The 15388-nt window shown below is 28.0% G+C and overlaps 1 protein-coding gene across 1 annotated transcript; it reads left to right on the top strand.

Moving 5' to 3' along the window:
- The first annotated feature begins 677 nt into the window (after window positions 1-677).
- LOC112604304 lies at window positions 678-1514 on the top strand. The gene has a single exon (XM_025353275.1). The coding sequence runs from the start codon at window positions 678-680 to the stop codon at window positions 1512-1514; it is 837 nt and encodes a 278-aa protein (XP_025209060.1).
- The last annotated feature ends 13874 nt before the right edge of the window (window positions 1515-15388 follow it).

The raw sequence follows: 15388 nt of genomic DNA, 5'->3' as shown, positions 1-15388 counted from the left end.
TCTTCAATTCTAGTTTTCGAACTAACTTTGTGACGTACGCACGAAATTCCCGCTCTGACTATCTGTGATTTGAATTTATTATTTAATCATTTTCACTGCAATTTTCAGTTTTTTTTAAAAAAAATTATTTTGCCATTAACTGTGAATAATTTATCATGTCTATTCGTCCTGACATTCACTCTCAAACTAAAAAAACAATTTTTAGTGTTTATAAATATTTTAAAAAATTGTCAAATGACAAATCGAATCTTGAAGTGGCCAATTTTTTTAAACAAGCTCAGCAAATTACTGCGGAGGCATGTGAAGTGAGCATTGCGACTGTGAGGCGTATAACTAGCGAGGCATCTAAGTCTTCGTGTTCTGAATCCGAGTCAGAACCGAAATTTACGTCTCCCCGGAAAACATTCAAACGTGTGAAGTATGCGACTGATATTGACGATTTTGACGTGGACATTGTACGGAGGACTGTGCATGAGTTTTATGACAACCGTGAGTACCCAACTACACAAAAAATTGTAGCTTCATATAAAGAAAAAACGGGTTATAGTGGGTCTAGAACTTCAATGTGGCGAATTTTAAGATCATTAAATTTTAAATATAAAAAATGTAATGACGGCAGACGATTTCTCATGGAAAGGAATGATATTGTTGCTATGCGCGTTAAATTTTTACGCAAAATGTGTAACCTTCGTCAAAGTAATGACACTCGACCTGTAGTTTACTTGGACGAGACTTGGGTCAACCAAAATCATTCACGTGGTCAAATTTGGCAAAATGCCCAAAATACGGAAGGATTAAAGGTACCGACTGGGAAAGGAGGTCGATTGCTTATTTGTCATGCTGGTTCAAGTAAATTTGGTTTTGTAAATGGTTCTAAATTAGTATTACGCTGTAAATCAAGTGCTACACACCCAGATTATCACACCCAAATGAATGCCACTATATTTAAGAAATGGTTTATTGATATGTTGAATAATTTGGAAGAACCTTGCGTTATAGTAATGGATAATGCAAGTTACCATTCTGTATATTCTGTCAATTATCCAAAATCAAATGCTATTAAATCAAGTGTTCAACAATGGCTCAGAGAAAACGGAGTAGATTTTTCTCCATTGGAAACACTGAGTGAATTACGTGAACGTGTTAAGTCATTAATACCTAAAGAAAAAAAATACGAACTTGATGAAATCGCACTTCAAATGGGCCATGAAGTTGTACGTTTGCCGCCATATCACTGCCAATACAATCCTATTGAGCTAATATGGGCACAGGTGAAAGGAGAAGTCGCTAAAAACAATACCACCTTTAAATTTGACGATGTCGAAAAATTGCTAAATGATGCATTGGACTCAGTAACTGTTGACAATTGGAAAAAATGTACCGATCACTGCCATAACCTACAAGAAGAAGATTTCATAAAAGAAGGTTTAAGAGACGAAATTTTGACACCAATAATACTGACAATCAATCCCGATGACAGTAGTGATAGCGACAGCGACAGTGAAGAATTTTAATTTTTTTTAATTAAAAATGACTGAAAATATTTTGATTTATTGTATAAAATAAATTTTTTTGTTTACATTTATAATATTTTATCTACTTAATAAATTGTATTTTAATAAACTGTAAAAAAAAAATGTGTTCGTTATTTAAGAAATAAATATAAAATATGATACTATTTTTTAAATTGGCGCACATTTGGGAAACAATGGTATGTCAAACTTCGTCGACGGGGCGCGCTGCAATCGAATATCTAGTGTTGTGAAACGGACTATAGTATTATATAGTGTCGATATATTATGAAGTACGTTATTGAATTTTAATATTATTGTCTAATAGTTGTGTATAAATTAAAAATAAATACTTTTACGGGAATATTAAAAATAAATAAAACATAATAGTTTAATACGCGCATTTGTCTAAAATGCTCAAGTAATTAATTGCGGAGTCACTGACACGGTGATACGTTACTAGAACCATTGCGAGTAGAATAATAACGTTGACCACAATACAGGATTTAGGGCTGGATGCACATGGTGCTTCGGAAAAATATCAAGTTGTCCACCAGTTTATATCTGTTAATAAATATAAAAAATATCACGATTTCCCGTTAGGCATCGGGTGTTTTGCTTGATGAAAATACTTATAATATTATCTTATTGTAACAACCCCGGATAAAGTATATTATTGTAAGTCGTAACCATTGTAATATAAACATTTGAGCGTCTCTCGTATAGAAGGGTCTGCGTTCAGTATTTCGTCATAACTCATAATACACCGGTGCAACCCGTATTATATTTTACCGACGGCAGAGGTTGCTACAAAAAACACACTTGTATATTATAATCTCCATATACGGGTGAAATTTGATTTCATCAAACCATTTGAACGAACATTATTATTGTCTGCAGTCTGTGATTTATATGCTCGGAAAGTATATAATATATACATATGTTTAACGTAATAATATACATATATTTGTTTTTTGTTTCGAGCGAAACAATACTACCAGACTTGCGAAAAAATGAATATTTATCATATTAAATACTATATAACCTGTACGCTGTCGCATTATTCTGTATTTAGTTTAAAATAAATATAATGTATAGTATTAATATTAGTATCTACCGTTTCACGTGCAATTTATCACATAAAATATATTATATGCTTGCAGAAGTTACAAAAGAATCGATTCTATCTAAGAATTCTCGTAAAGTGGAAATTATTTACTCGATTTAAAAATAATGCTCGAAAATATATCGTAATTGTTACTGACTGTATATTTTTATGTTATGGATATAAAAATATTATATTATATATTTAAAACGTTGTTTCTAGCTTATTTAAATACTCATCAGAGGAGCAAAGACTTTTATGCATTAAAAAATCATCAAAATATATGCATTTAAAAATATGCAGTAAAATAAGTTGAATATATATATAAATATATATACTAATCCGTGATACCCTAAAATTTTTTTTGGAATATTTTATTTATTTTAATTATTTTATTTTGTTCGATTTTCTGTGTATTTATAAGTATAAAAAAACAATAATAAAGCCAATACAGATCTACTTAATCTAATCTACTTACATACCATTAAGATAAAAATTAGTTTCATATCGTTTTTATGACAAATTCACAGTTTATTAAAATTGTTAATCTTGATTTATGTAAAATATTTACTGAAGTGCTAAATTTTCGATAAATTATCAAAATGCGCACTAAAAACTTAAAATACGATATTATAACCATAATAATATGTTCTTTAAATCCAAAAATGTAAAAATATGTAAAAATATTAAACATTTTGAGTATTTGATCACAAAGGTTGTGGAATAAATTGTGTACTTACTAAGCATACGAGAAAGATAACCACAAAAATACCTATGCAAATGCATGAAAATCCTTGCTCTACAAATAAGTACCTATACTCCGATACATAAGGTGAGTTAATAAAAATATTATTTACGGTACCTAATGAAAACTAGAAAACATTTATAAAATTCACTTAAATAATTTTAGACATTTGCCATAAAAATATTATAGTATTATACAGCCTATGGTTTTTTTTCCTATAAATACATACATATTCCCTAAACAATATATAATTATATTATAATATTACATTGATTTTAGTAAATTAAATTGAGGAAAAACTTACCCCCCTCCTCTATTTAATAATAGTAGACGAGTTAATGACTTAATGTATGGATTATTTTTGCACTGCATAACTGGTTGGGAGTGTTGGAACCGGTAACCAATAATCATCCTCATGATCGTCATAAATAGTTGTGGGGACGTGGGGTCAATAGGTTCACTCGCATTAGTATTAAAATATTTACATTATTATTTTATGTTGTATTAGGCGTAATATATACTCGTGACTATACCCAATTTCTTATTTTTATAAATTATAGTACTTAAAATCACTAATATAGTATTACACCTTAGAGCGTTAAAAATAGATTTTCCTTATCAGAAATTTATGAAGTACACCTTACAGTAGGAGGTTAGATTGAGGAAGGGAGACAGCTAAGCCTGTTTGGATCACATAAAATAAGGTCATACTGAAAACTGTAACCTGCTTGGATAAATTAATTCTATGTAAAAACTATCATTAAAAAAAAATACTCAACAAATTTATAATATTAATTTATTTTTTTCTATATCCTTTATAATAAATAGTATATTGTTAGTTGTTATGAAATGTTAGTAAGATACAAACTTCAAATTGATTTTTTTATAGTTAATATGTTATATTATCACGAATATCCTGCAACTCAGTATTTGAAAGTTCACTTAAAAATTGAATTTATTGACATTCACGTTAAATGCATGAAAAACGTTCAGTTTTTATTCGTATAAAGGAACACGTTAATTTGATTGTTTATTTTATTTATAACTTAAAAATTTTTTAATACAATTTTGAAAAAGTTTGAAAAATAAAAGATTTTTTTATGTAATATGAGCATATAATTAATGTACCTAATCTATTATTTTAAATAATTTTTTTTTTTTAAATAATGTTTTTCTAAAATTTATAATTCTATATTATAGTATGTATTTGTAAATTAAAAATATTTTATTATGTTCCATGTAGTATTGTAGTAGTAATAATTGGGATCTTGAATAAATTCAGCAATTTGGTATTTTGATTAATAGTTCAAATAGTTTGATACCCAAAAACTTAACAAATTATTAATAATATCTAGTGTAGGTTGTGATGGTTGTACAATGAATACTATAATATTATTGACTACTGGTAATGTGGCACGTCATTGTCAGTAGCGACGATTGAGTTTTTCCATTAAAAATCAAAAGGGCCACACGGTGTTTCTAATTATAGCGATCCAGACTCTCGTGTGCGCGCACGTTCATTATTACCATTATTATTATTATTATTATCATTATTATTACTGCCGTTACTGGTGTCGGCCTTATACACACACGAGCGTTAGCACTCACACACGCAAAACGTATGTTTTAACTAATGCGCAGTGCCAGGGCGACTAATTAACTGAAAATAAAAACAGCGGTGGTGGATAAATTGATATTTTATTTTTGGACCATGTTTTTAATATAACGCACACACATAAGCGTTGCGGCGGCGACGGTGGTTTATGGAATGCGGTGACGATGGCGGCGGCAATTTTGTCAGTGCGTTTTCAGTGTAGAGTTGAATGCGTTGTATAATTATTATTAAAAACTTAAAAGCAATAAGGTCCAAGTGTAAAAAGAAAAAAAAAAACGTAATGATATAATTTTATAATTAGAAATCCCGAGATGAGTAGGAAGGGACGTGCCGTGATTCCAATTAACATTGCGCAAACACGGCCTAGTTGGCAACATGATAATGGACAAGTGGCGTCGATTTCGTTATTGCCAGTGCAACAATTGGACCAATTAAAATTTAAATACAACGTATTTAGTTCAATTTCGAGGACCCGTTTATAGACCAAATGATATAGTGAAACATTTCCCTAATAACAATCAAAATATTGTAAACACAAAATTGAAGGTTCTAAATAATTTGAATTATCAGCGGATAACATCTTATGGCTAGGCCATATTATTCTATTAATATTCTGGTTAGTTGTTTGGACATAATGAGTCATGATCCCAAATTCCATTTTATAATTTGTAATTATTATTTATTAGGTTATAATAATTAATCGTATAGAGTATAGACTGTAGGCGTAGTTGGTAGCTGGTAGATACTAAAGATAGTAAATAGTTTTACACACGACAGAAATAATTTAATAATTTAAAAATTTGTGTCTTATTAATAATTAATAATAATCATTTATTTGATATAGGGCCATATGTGAAGGACACTGTATTTTGTACATTGTAACTACTAATTGGCAAAAATAGTTTTGTCTAAATTTATAAACATAATCTTGATAGATTAAATACAAATATGGTATATTTTTGTAGAGTGGATTGGTCTCAACATAAAGCTTGAAGACTATAATATCATGTCTGAAACTTTTTAACATTAATATAGTCTTAGATTGAAATTAAATTATATATCTAATAGATAGATATTGAAATAATCGCGCAAGTATCTCAGTCTTAGCAACAAATAATTGTATTTAACATTTTTAACAAATCTATTATACTGCGTGCTATTTTAATTCAGTTTATATCAGTACATGGTCTTAAATAATAACTGTATACCTAATAGTATTACCATAATAATTATATACATAATTACAGAAGGGACAACATTTTGAAAATATAATTTGATTATATTATTTTACTCTTATTAATTGTATTTTGTATTTTTTTATGGACAGTAGTTTTAAGAAGGGACGGTTAATTTTCTTAACAAACCCTCTATATAATATTTATTTTTTTTATGTTTTTGTAATCTGCGAAACTTTAAATAAAAATAAATTAGCGAAAAATTCACTTGAATGCCTTTAACCAAATTGGTTTATTATTATTTTCATTACTTTTAACTAGTAAAAAGATTTGGTTTTTTAATTATGATAATTCTGTTTACAAGCAGTAAACTTAGTTTATAATTTAAAATACTTAATCACAAGATATTTTGCAGTTATTACTTTTAAGTTTTTAATCAAAAAAAAAAAAAAATATACAAAGTTTAACTAAAACTGTTATAAATACTCAAACACAAAGACTTTTATACACTTTATTACTTTATACCGATTTTATTTTGAGTCAAATTTATGTTTACTAATTTATTCTCGGTTCTCAGTTAATGATGGTTATACAGTTACTAAAATTCAATCACATATCATTATCAAGTTTTTTTTTTAAATATACGTGCCAGATTAAAATAAATATCAACCCTAATCTTATTTTTGACACATTTAGACAATACTTAATTTTATTCATTTATGTATACATTAAATAAAGTATCAAAGAAAACAAATTATACATCGATGTACGATATACATATATATTTAGACACATAATTTAACATATTTCACAATCAATTTGTCAAAATTTAAATTTTCTACTCAACTACATCCTCAACCCTATAAAATATAAGATTGAAATATGCGTGACCTTTCTTAATTTATCTTATATTCTTTCCTATCTCGAATAACTTCGAACACGAGTATTTTTATGTTAAGTAATATAGCCTGTAGGTACTTCATAAAAAAATATAAATTGCAACTAAAATATTGTTAATTAAACATTTTGGCAAAGAATAAAAGTGGTATTAATCATTTCGGCTTCACTTCATAGATACGCTAAATGATAATCACTATTATTAAATTGATGTAAATGTAAAATAATATAATAATAATGTTGATAGACTAATTTACCTACGTTCAAGAAATAAACATATTCATGTTTGTATACTATGTATGTTTGACTTTTTTTATTGAGTTCTTTTTATCAGCAAAAAAATCATTGCCATTATTATAATAACGTGTGATACAACCATTTGAATTAAGATTAGCTCAATGTTGCAGTACTGCTACGGATAAGTATAATGAAATCATGTTCTGGAGCTCAGTCAAAAATATGTTTAAAAGTGACGAGAGTGTTTTATTGGCATAGAAATTTAAGTACCCAAGAACCTTATTCAAACAATATGAAGATTATAAAAAATGTAATTAAGTCTTTGCAATACCCAAGAGCTTATTTAGATCACAGTTCACTGAACTCTAATACATATATTAAGATCTTTATGGACCGATTGGAGTAGCTCGTTATTTATGTTTGTTATACTGCAAGTTCAACATGGTTAAATGAATTGAATAGTTAGTATGTTATACAACAGCTGTATAAGAATACTACTATAGGCATTTACGTTCAATATTTATTACACATTTTTTTAAAAGAAGTGTATAAATAACACAGTGCAGCGTCCATGTAATTAAATTGTTGTTTTTCAATTATAATTACAACAGTGACGGTCCAATATAAATTATAAATAAAAATTGCTTATTTGGAAAAAATAAACTATTATTTAACATCTACACCTGGCTAATAAAACGCTAAGACACTGAATTATTATGTATCTAAAAGATAATATTATAATTTTTGATTTTTTCTGAAATTATTATTGGGCATGTATACAATTAATACGAATTACAATGTTTAAATAAATAGTATACGATTAATAAAATAAATATTCGTTATACTTATTCCGGTCAGTATTTGGTGGGAAAGTCCCCTACTTTTATTTTAATAAATAAAAATATGGTTAAGCGAGGGGGAAATTAAAAAAAACAAATTCTATTCTTGTGTATAAACTTATTGTAAGTATGGAGCAGTGTCCCCTGTATGTTAGCATAAAAAACACATTCTATAATAATCATAATTCTACATTATAAAAGTATCGTTTATTGTTTGCTTAGGTTGCTTTTCTGACCAAGAGGGTTGGACTTTGATTAAAACTGAGTTTATACTAAAACACCCGTTATTTATAGCATCATTAAAACGTAGGTATACGTTGAAGGTATGATGAAATTTTGTGTACATTAACATTTACAATATTCGTATTTTAAAATTACAAATATTATACATAAATTGTAATTTAATTTACTTTATTTTTCAAACAGATTTTTTTTTAATTTAAAACTTGATAATATAATTACGAAGACTATTGTAGATATTATTATTTTTTTTTTTTAATAAAGTAATGAATACACTTCTATTATAACGATATTTACTTTTTTGTAACGTTTCGTAAATTTATTTTGCGACTGTTTATCATAAAATCACAAATTGTAAATTGTAAATAATATCTAAATAATAATTGTGTTCTTACATAATTTTTAATCATACTTATACATTAATAAATAATAATATTCAAAAATACAACTAGTTTAAATGTTGGGTAAAATATTGTTGTATAATTTAACCAAAATTATGTAAGAATCTATGAATGGATTATGAACAACACGATAAGACGTGTCCAATAATTTCTTTTATATATATATAATATAAATAGTAGGTTATATGTATTATGTATTTATACTTCAATGCATGTTTAAAAAGTATATTACCCGCTTAAAACGTTTTACAATAAAGCCTTGTAACAAAACTATATAAAATATGAGTAATATATTTACTGTAAACAAAAATTACTCATTAATCTTAATCATGATTTATGAATTATAATTAAGATATCCTATACACTGTGACTGTATGACGTACACAGTATATAATCAACTAAAATAAATCATAAAATAATTTTGTGAGTTACATAACAAAGTAGAAACTATCGATGGCTCATGTAGCATTATCTCCCATAATCTTCTATAAAAATTAATTTAAATTTAAAAAAATTTAAAAAAAAATTACCCACATTTTGGTTGTTTTATTATTTACTCAGAAGTAAAAAGAAGTAATATGGATAAATTTAACGAATCATCCAACACGTTAACATATTTATGATTCATCTTGTGTATTAAAATGAATCAACAGAAAGTTATAGTACATTGGTATTATATTAGCAGCTGGTAATTATTAAATAAGTATAATTGGCATATGGTATATATATATACTACTATACTCTAGTTCATATGCTGAAGGTAACCTAACCTTAATCGTTTCATTAGTATATTGATATAATTATTGTTAGCCAAAGTGGTAAATATAGTAATTATACTTATACGTAATCGGTTCCACGTTCTACGTATTTTGTTTTATATGCAAAACAAAAATGTCCGTCGACGATATTATGGCCCCAAGTGATCGGATGTCTAATAAAATGGGTGGTAAAATGAGTGGTTGTCTCGAAACGCGTGTAGTACATGATATTGTATAACGTGACGTGTCCGACTATATTATAAATCATCGGATATCCGATCGTAATTATGTAGGTATAAAAGCTCGTACAAACAAAAAACGTGTTGATATACCTATACCGCTATCGATTTATTTGATATTTAATTTCTACGGTCGCCTTTCAAAGATAATCATAAGTCATAACAATAGCTGTTTGAAAAATTCGTCGGAAAAAAATATGTTTACGACATATGTTCAAGAAATTATTTCGACACTTGTACTCGCTAATTTACCTAAAGGATATTTACGATATTATATCTATCTACATTATACCTGCTATACATTCTAAATGCTATAAATATAAATATATATATATGTGTGTGTTCTGCCGTCATAAGTTATGTGTAAATTTTATGGTTTACCATTAGAGTTATTTCTGAGATTTTGAATATTATATTATTATACAAGTAAAAATTATGAATCTTGGCCCATAACAATAAAAAAAGACATATAATTTTCGTTGACCAACGAAATATAAAACTCGCTGTCTGTTTCTCGTATATTATAACAATATTTTTATACATAATTTACATTTTCAAATAAATAATATATTGTAAAATAATTTCTACATCACACTTCATTGATCGATAGTAAAATAATGGTAATCAAATTATTATATGCTTCACTCTATTGTTAGTGGTCATCTACGGTTGAAAAACATTGCGTGTCAAAAATTTTCACTTTTACGTGTTTTTGTGGTTGGTGTGGTAGAAAATTGTATCAGCTATATATTATATACACGAAAACTAAAAAAATATAAAATTTAATTTAATGAAAAAGTTATAAGAATAATGAAAATATGAAATCTTTATTGTATCTTATTACGTATAAAAACATATTTTGATAGATTTTAATAAATAATATACCTATCATTGAAAATGAATATACTTCCGCAGAAGTGTTACTAATGAAGTAATGAATTACAATTGATGTTTGATTCTCAAAAGAACTGAAGAACCTATAAATAATTAAAAAGTTTTCAGATTCTTCAAAATAAAAAAATAATCAAACGAATTTTTTCGTCATTTTAAATATTAGCCATAAAATAAAAATTAACGCTTAAAACATAGGATTAAAAAAAAAAAACTAAAACATTTGTTATTTCTTTTATTTTCAAATGTTGGTTTATTAACGTCGAGTGACCGTTACGGGCTTATAACGTTACCCTGAGACTTTGAGTAATAATAAAACAGAACGTTGAAAATTAAAACGTTTGTAACGGTGCTCCTTATACTACGTGGGATAAGTTTTTTTAATTATTTTTATGGAATGAACCGTTACACAGGGATAAACAATGGACCATTGGATACGACGGCGGTGGTTTTAAGTTTGTTGGATAAACGAGTGATATCAAAACTCAAGTCGGTATTAACATAATGAAAATGTCCTGACGGTCCTTCGGGGATATACTCATCGTCCTGCAGGTTCACACGGCCACTTTTGGTCAGGGTGTTTGCGCGCGGCGTGTATAAGGAACGAAAACCAGTTTCTAGCTCCTAATACGGCACCAGCGGCGACCGCATTATATTATGCGCACAAAACGGAACGACGCAGCTTTTCTTTACGATCATTTATTTTTCTTCTTTTTTTAATTGTCCACGAGGGGTCAGAACTGGTTTTCATGGGAATGCCGTGTGGACTATGGGGTGTTGGTCATCGACAAACTGGTTTCCGGGTTTGTCCTGCCGAAGGGACGAACCGGTATTGCCACCGCGAGCACATGGTCATCACGGCGACCCTATTGTTTTCTCCTCCTTCGGACCTACGTGTACGTGTGTGTCATTACCTACCGAATGTTTATTCTCAGGTCTCTTTACTTGTTACGCACCACACACGTATACACACACACACACACATGTACGGACCGGACATTGTTTTAAAATAAAAAATCACGCATAAATATCCCGTGGGATATTATTACGGTATCATATAATATAATAATAATATAATGTTATTATGCACATTGCGCACGACGGCCTCTGCCGAGAAGGGAAGAAACCAGTTCCGGGAGATACGTTGAGCGTCTTCATTTCTGCCCGCCACGGCGGACAGCTGTCTATATCGGATCGTTTTGACCGCGCATATGTGTGTCGCTTTTATTGTCTTAGATCTGATCTATTATTTCCAAGCGGTGTGCAAACTATAGAGGCACTATAAGTAAACTTGTACTCATCGTCAGAAATCCCACCTATTATTTGAAAATACGAGACATTTTATCATTCGCTGTGCATACGCAATACGAGTATTATATTATACTCTGTACATATAAACATATAGTGTAACGAAAACGGACAGAAATCAACGGCGTCGGAGTTTTTCGACACCAACGGAAATGTTTAACGACCATTATGCGTTGTTTCGCGTAAACGTATATTATTATTCGTTGTAATAGTGTATAAAAATGTTTAATCTACGATTTAGTAATTACACGCCTAGCTAGACTACTTAGGTACCTATTTATTTTTCTAATATCCGTCCGCTAAAGACGCCGACTGTATTATATAAATGAAAGAGTTGCGTTTTTAAGCGGTCAAATACAACGACGCGAAATCATTTTTCATTCAATGGAATGGATAACGGATTGCTGCTAAAAACAGCGTCCACACACTAATCACCGTCACTTGTATCATATTATATTATACGTATACGCCAGCAACAGTAGTGCCTAACTAAATGTAACGCAATTTATGCGCAAACTAATGTACTAAGTATAATATTCGTAATCCGTTTTATACCTGGTCGACCCAATTATTAGAAAATATAATGTTAACATTTATTTCTGAAAGTAGTGTTATAGCAGTAGTTTTAATTCTGTTATGTCGTTGTAGTAGCTCTATAATATACGCAGTTCATCAGGCAGGCAATAAAACCAACGCGTTTCAAAAATGTACGGTTGAGCTATTTATTTGCTTATACATATAGTTTCACGTACCTATATATTATTATAATGACGAATGACCGGGACGAATGATTATTACCGTCCGACCATAATTAATTAAAGTAAGTAGTTATTCGATTTCATCAAACGTGTGAATTAGAATTATACCTAATATAGTAATATATTTCACTTATTAATAACTATTGTGTATAATAATTAATAGGTGAATATTGATTACTAAATAATAATTGTACACGATTTTTGATTAACGAGGAAAATACATTCGTTGAATCGAGAAATATACTTTACTTTGGTCTGAGTATTTCGGTTCCGTTGCGAGTTTAATCACTAACAACCTATGGATCGAGGACTGAAATAAAATACTTAGAAAAACTTTGAACGGATGATAAAATAACCGACAAATGAGTTGTTTCGTTTTTTAATAATATGTCGACCAACTAAGTACAAATATGAATGTGCATTTAAATTAAATAAATGTAAGTATAAGTAAATTACCAATATTTAATTATATAAAACAATATTAGTTCTTAGTTGCTGAAGGTAGATTATAATATACTTTCGTACAAATATTGAATTAATTTACTAGGTTTACTACGTATAGTATCTGATACTCTAATATAAATACTATGTAGAGACGGTTTGTTATCGTATATTGTATTTCTGATGATATTTGATTATATTTGTATATATTTGCATATTGCTATGAGAAATTTCATTTTTATGCATTAGTAAATAATATACGTATAGTGACAAAAAGTTTCATATTATCTCTACGATAAGTATTTTTTGAAAATAACTAAAATTGTTATTTTTCGTTTAAATATGCATGTTCCCAATTTTGTCAAATCAGTAAATATACTCCAAACATATATGAAAAAATATTATGGATAATTTGTATTTTTCAGATTTCAATATGCAAAATCTACAGTTATTTATTTTTAAATTAAAAAAAAAAAAAATTATCTTGTCAAAATTTAGTTGCCGTAAAAATTCCCACAAGTATACCAACTATACGAGTATATTCAATTGTATACCAGAAATTATCTACAAACAACAGAGTTGTAGATTGAAGCATTTTTACTGTTATTGTAAAGCTTCAAATGCTGACAAAATGAAAATAAAAAAAAATTCATATCATTATAAAACCAATACATTCATTGCTCTGCTTAATACCTAGAAACCTCTATTAGTGGTTTTTCAAATTATGGGCATAATTTGTGACAAAACTATCTTGTGAATCTGTTCAAGTATAATAAATAATAATATGTAGGACGCGTAGGTAGACAAAAAGTAGGTATCGCAATAATTAATAAGGGGTGTGTCAAGTCATCGGGAGTCCCTAAAATATATTGTTTGTTTTCAAAACAATAGATATGATAATTTTTTATGAGTCTACGAGCGTCTGGTGACTACTAGACTACATACTTACCGTGTGAATGGGCGTCTAAAAAATTGATAATTATTTTCATCATTTGAATATCAGAAAAAACGTTTAATGAATTTCGATAATTTAAGTTGCACAATTGTATAATTTAAGTGTATAGTATAATGATATTATTATAAACAATTTTTTTTAAATGTTCATTAATCATTATTTTAATATTTCTGCTGTCTATCTATTTTGATCTATTTAATTTATTTATTTTATGTATATAGGTACATTTAAATAAATAAAATATTGAATTATTGTGTAATTTTAAAAATCTAAATCGACAATAAATTGATGTCTGCGAAATTATGTCGAAAAATATTTGAATTTTTACAATTGGTAAGTGATGATTATCAATCAAAAAAAAAAAAAAAATATACTGTAATAATTACTTATTATAGTTATTACAATAGACTCGGTTTACGGTTATTATAAATTAGTTGGAAATACTTACAAAGTAAATTAACATGCTGCTTCCACGTCATATAGTTACTGTTTACTTATTATAATATGTAAACGGTTTAATTTAGTCACAATAATACATATTAGAAAATAGGTAATTTAAATAGTATTAAAATAGAAAACAAATTACAACTGTCAGAACAGACCTGTTTAAATTATGATTTGATTCATGTTTTTTATTTTACTAAATATCCTTTATCCCACGTAAAAAAATAGATATTAGTACGTTTGCAGACTGCATTAAAGTGTCGAAGAATGGATGTTCCATAGACGAATATGAAAAAATAATAATATCTAAAGGTAACGAAAGAGTTTATGAAACACAGAAACGGCCGACAGGTGATTGACGACCAATATTATTTTAAGGTAATGATATTATGATATATTATGAGACAATTGTCATGAAATTTAACTTATTTGTTATAGATATTACGTACATTTTTTTCATATGGTTAAGCAACTATTGTTTTTCTTTCAGTAATATGTCAAGTTAATAATAAAAATATTAATACTAGTACGTATTAAAAAACATTACCTATATATATACGCATATGTAATATGTTATGTTTATAATATTATTATAACACGTGTAAGGTTTTTTTTTTTATTAATCAATATTTTCCACTTACGACACGAAAATTCTATTGCCCTACATTTACCGTATATGGCACGTGGAATTATAATTATTATTACTATTATCTATAATTTAATGGTATAGGCTCCCTGGTGGGAATCGGTCATGTTTTACATTGGTGTGTTATATAATTTAAAACAGAACTAGGCATTTTTGTGTTTGTCGAAAATGGCATAAACGTAT

Source organism: Melanaphis sacchari, unplaced genomic scaffold (assembly GCF_002803265.2).
Source record: "Melanaphis sacchari strain LSU unplaced genomic scaffold, SCAv2.0 Contig11_pilon_pilon, whole genome shotgun sequence".
In the NCBI taxonomy this organism is placed as follows: Eukaryota; Metazoa; Arthropoda; class Insecta; order Hemiptera; family Aphididae; genus Melanaphis; species Melanaphis sacchari.
This window is presented reverse-complemented; position numbering and strand designations above follow the sequence as displayed.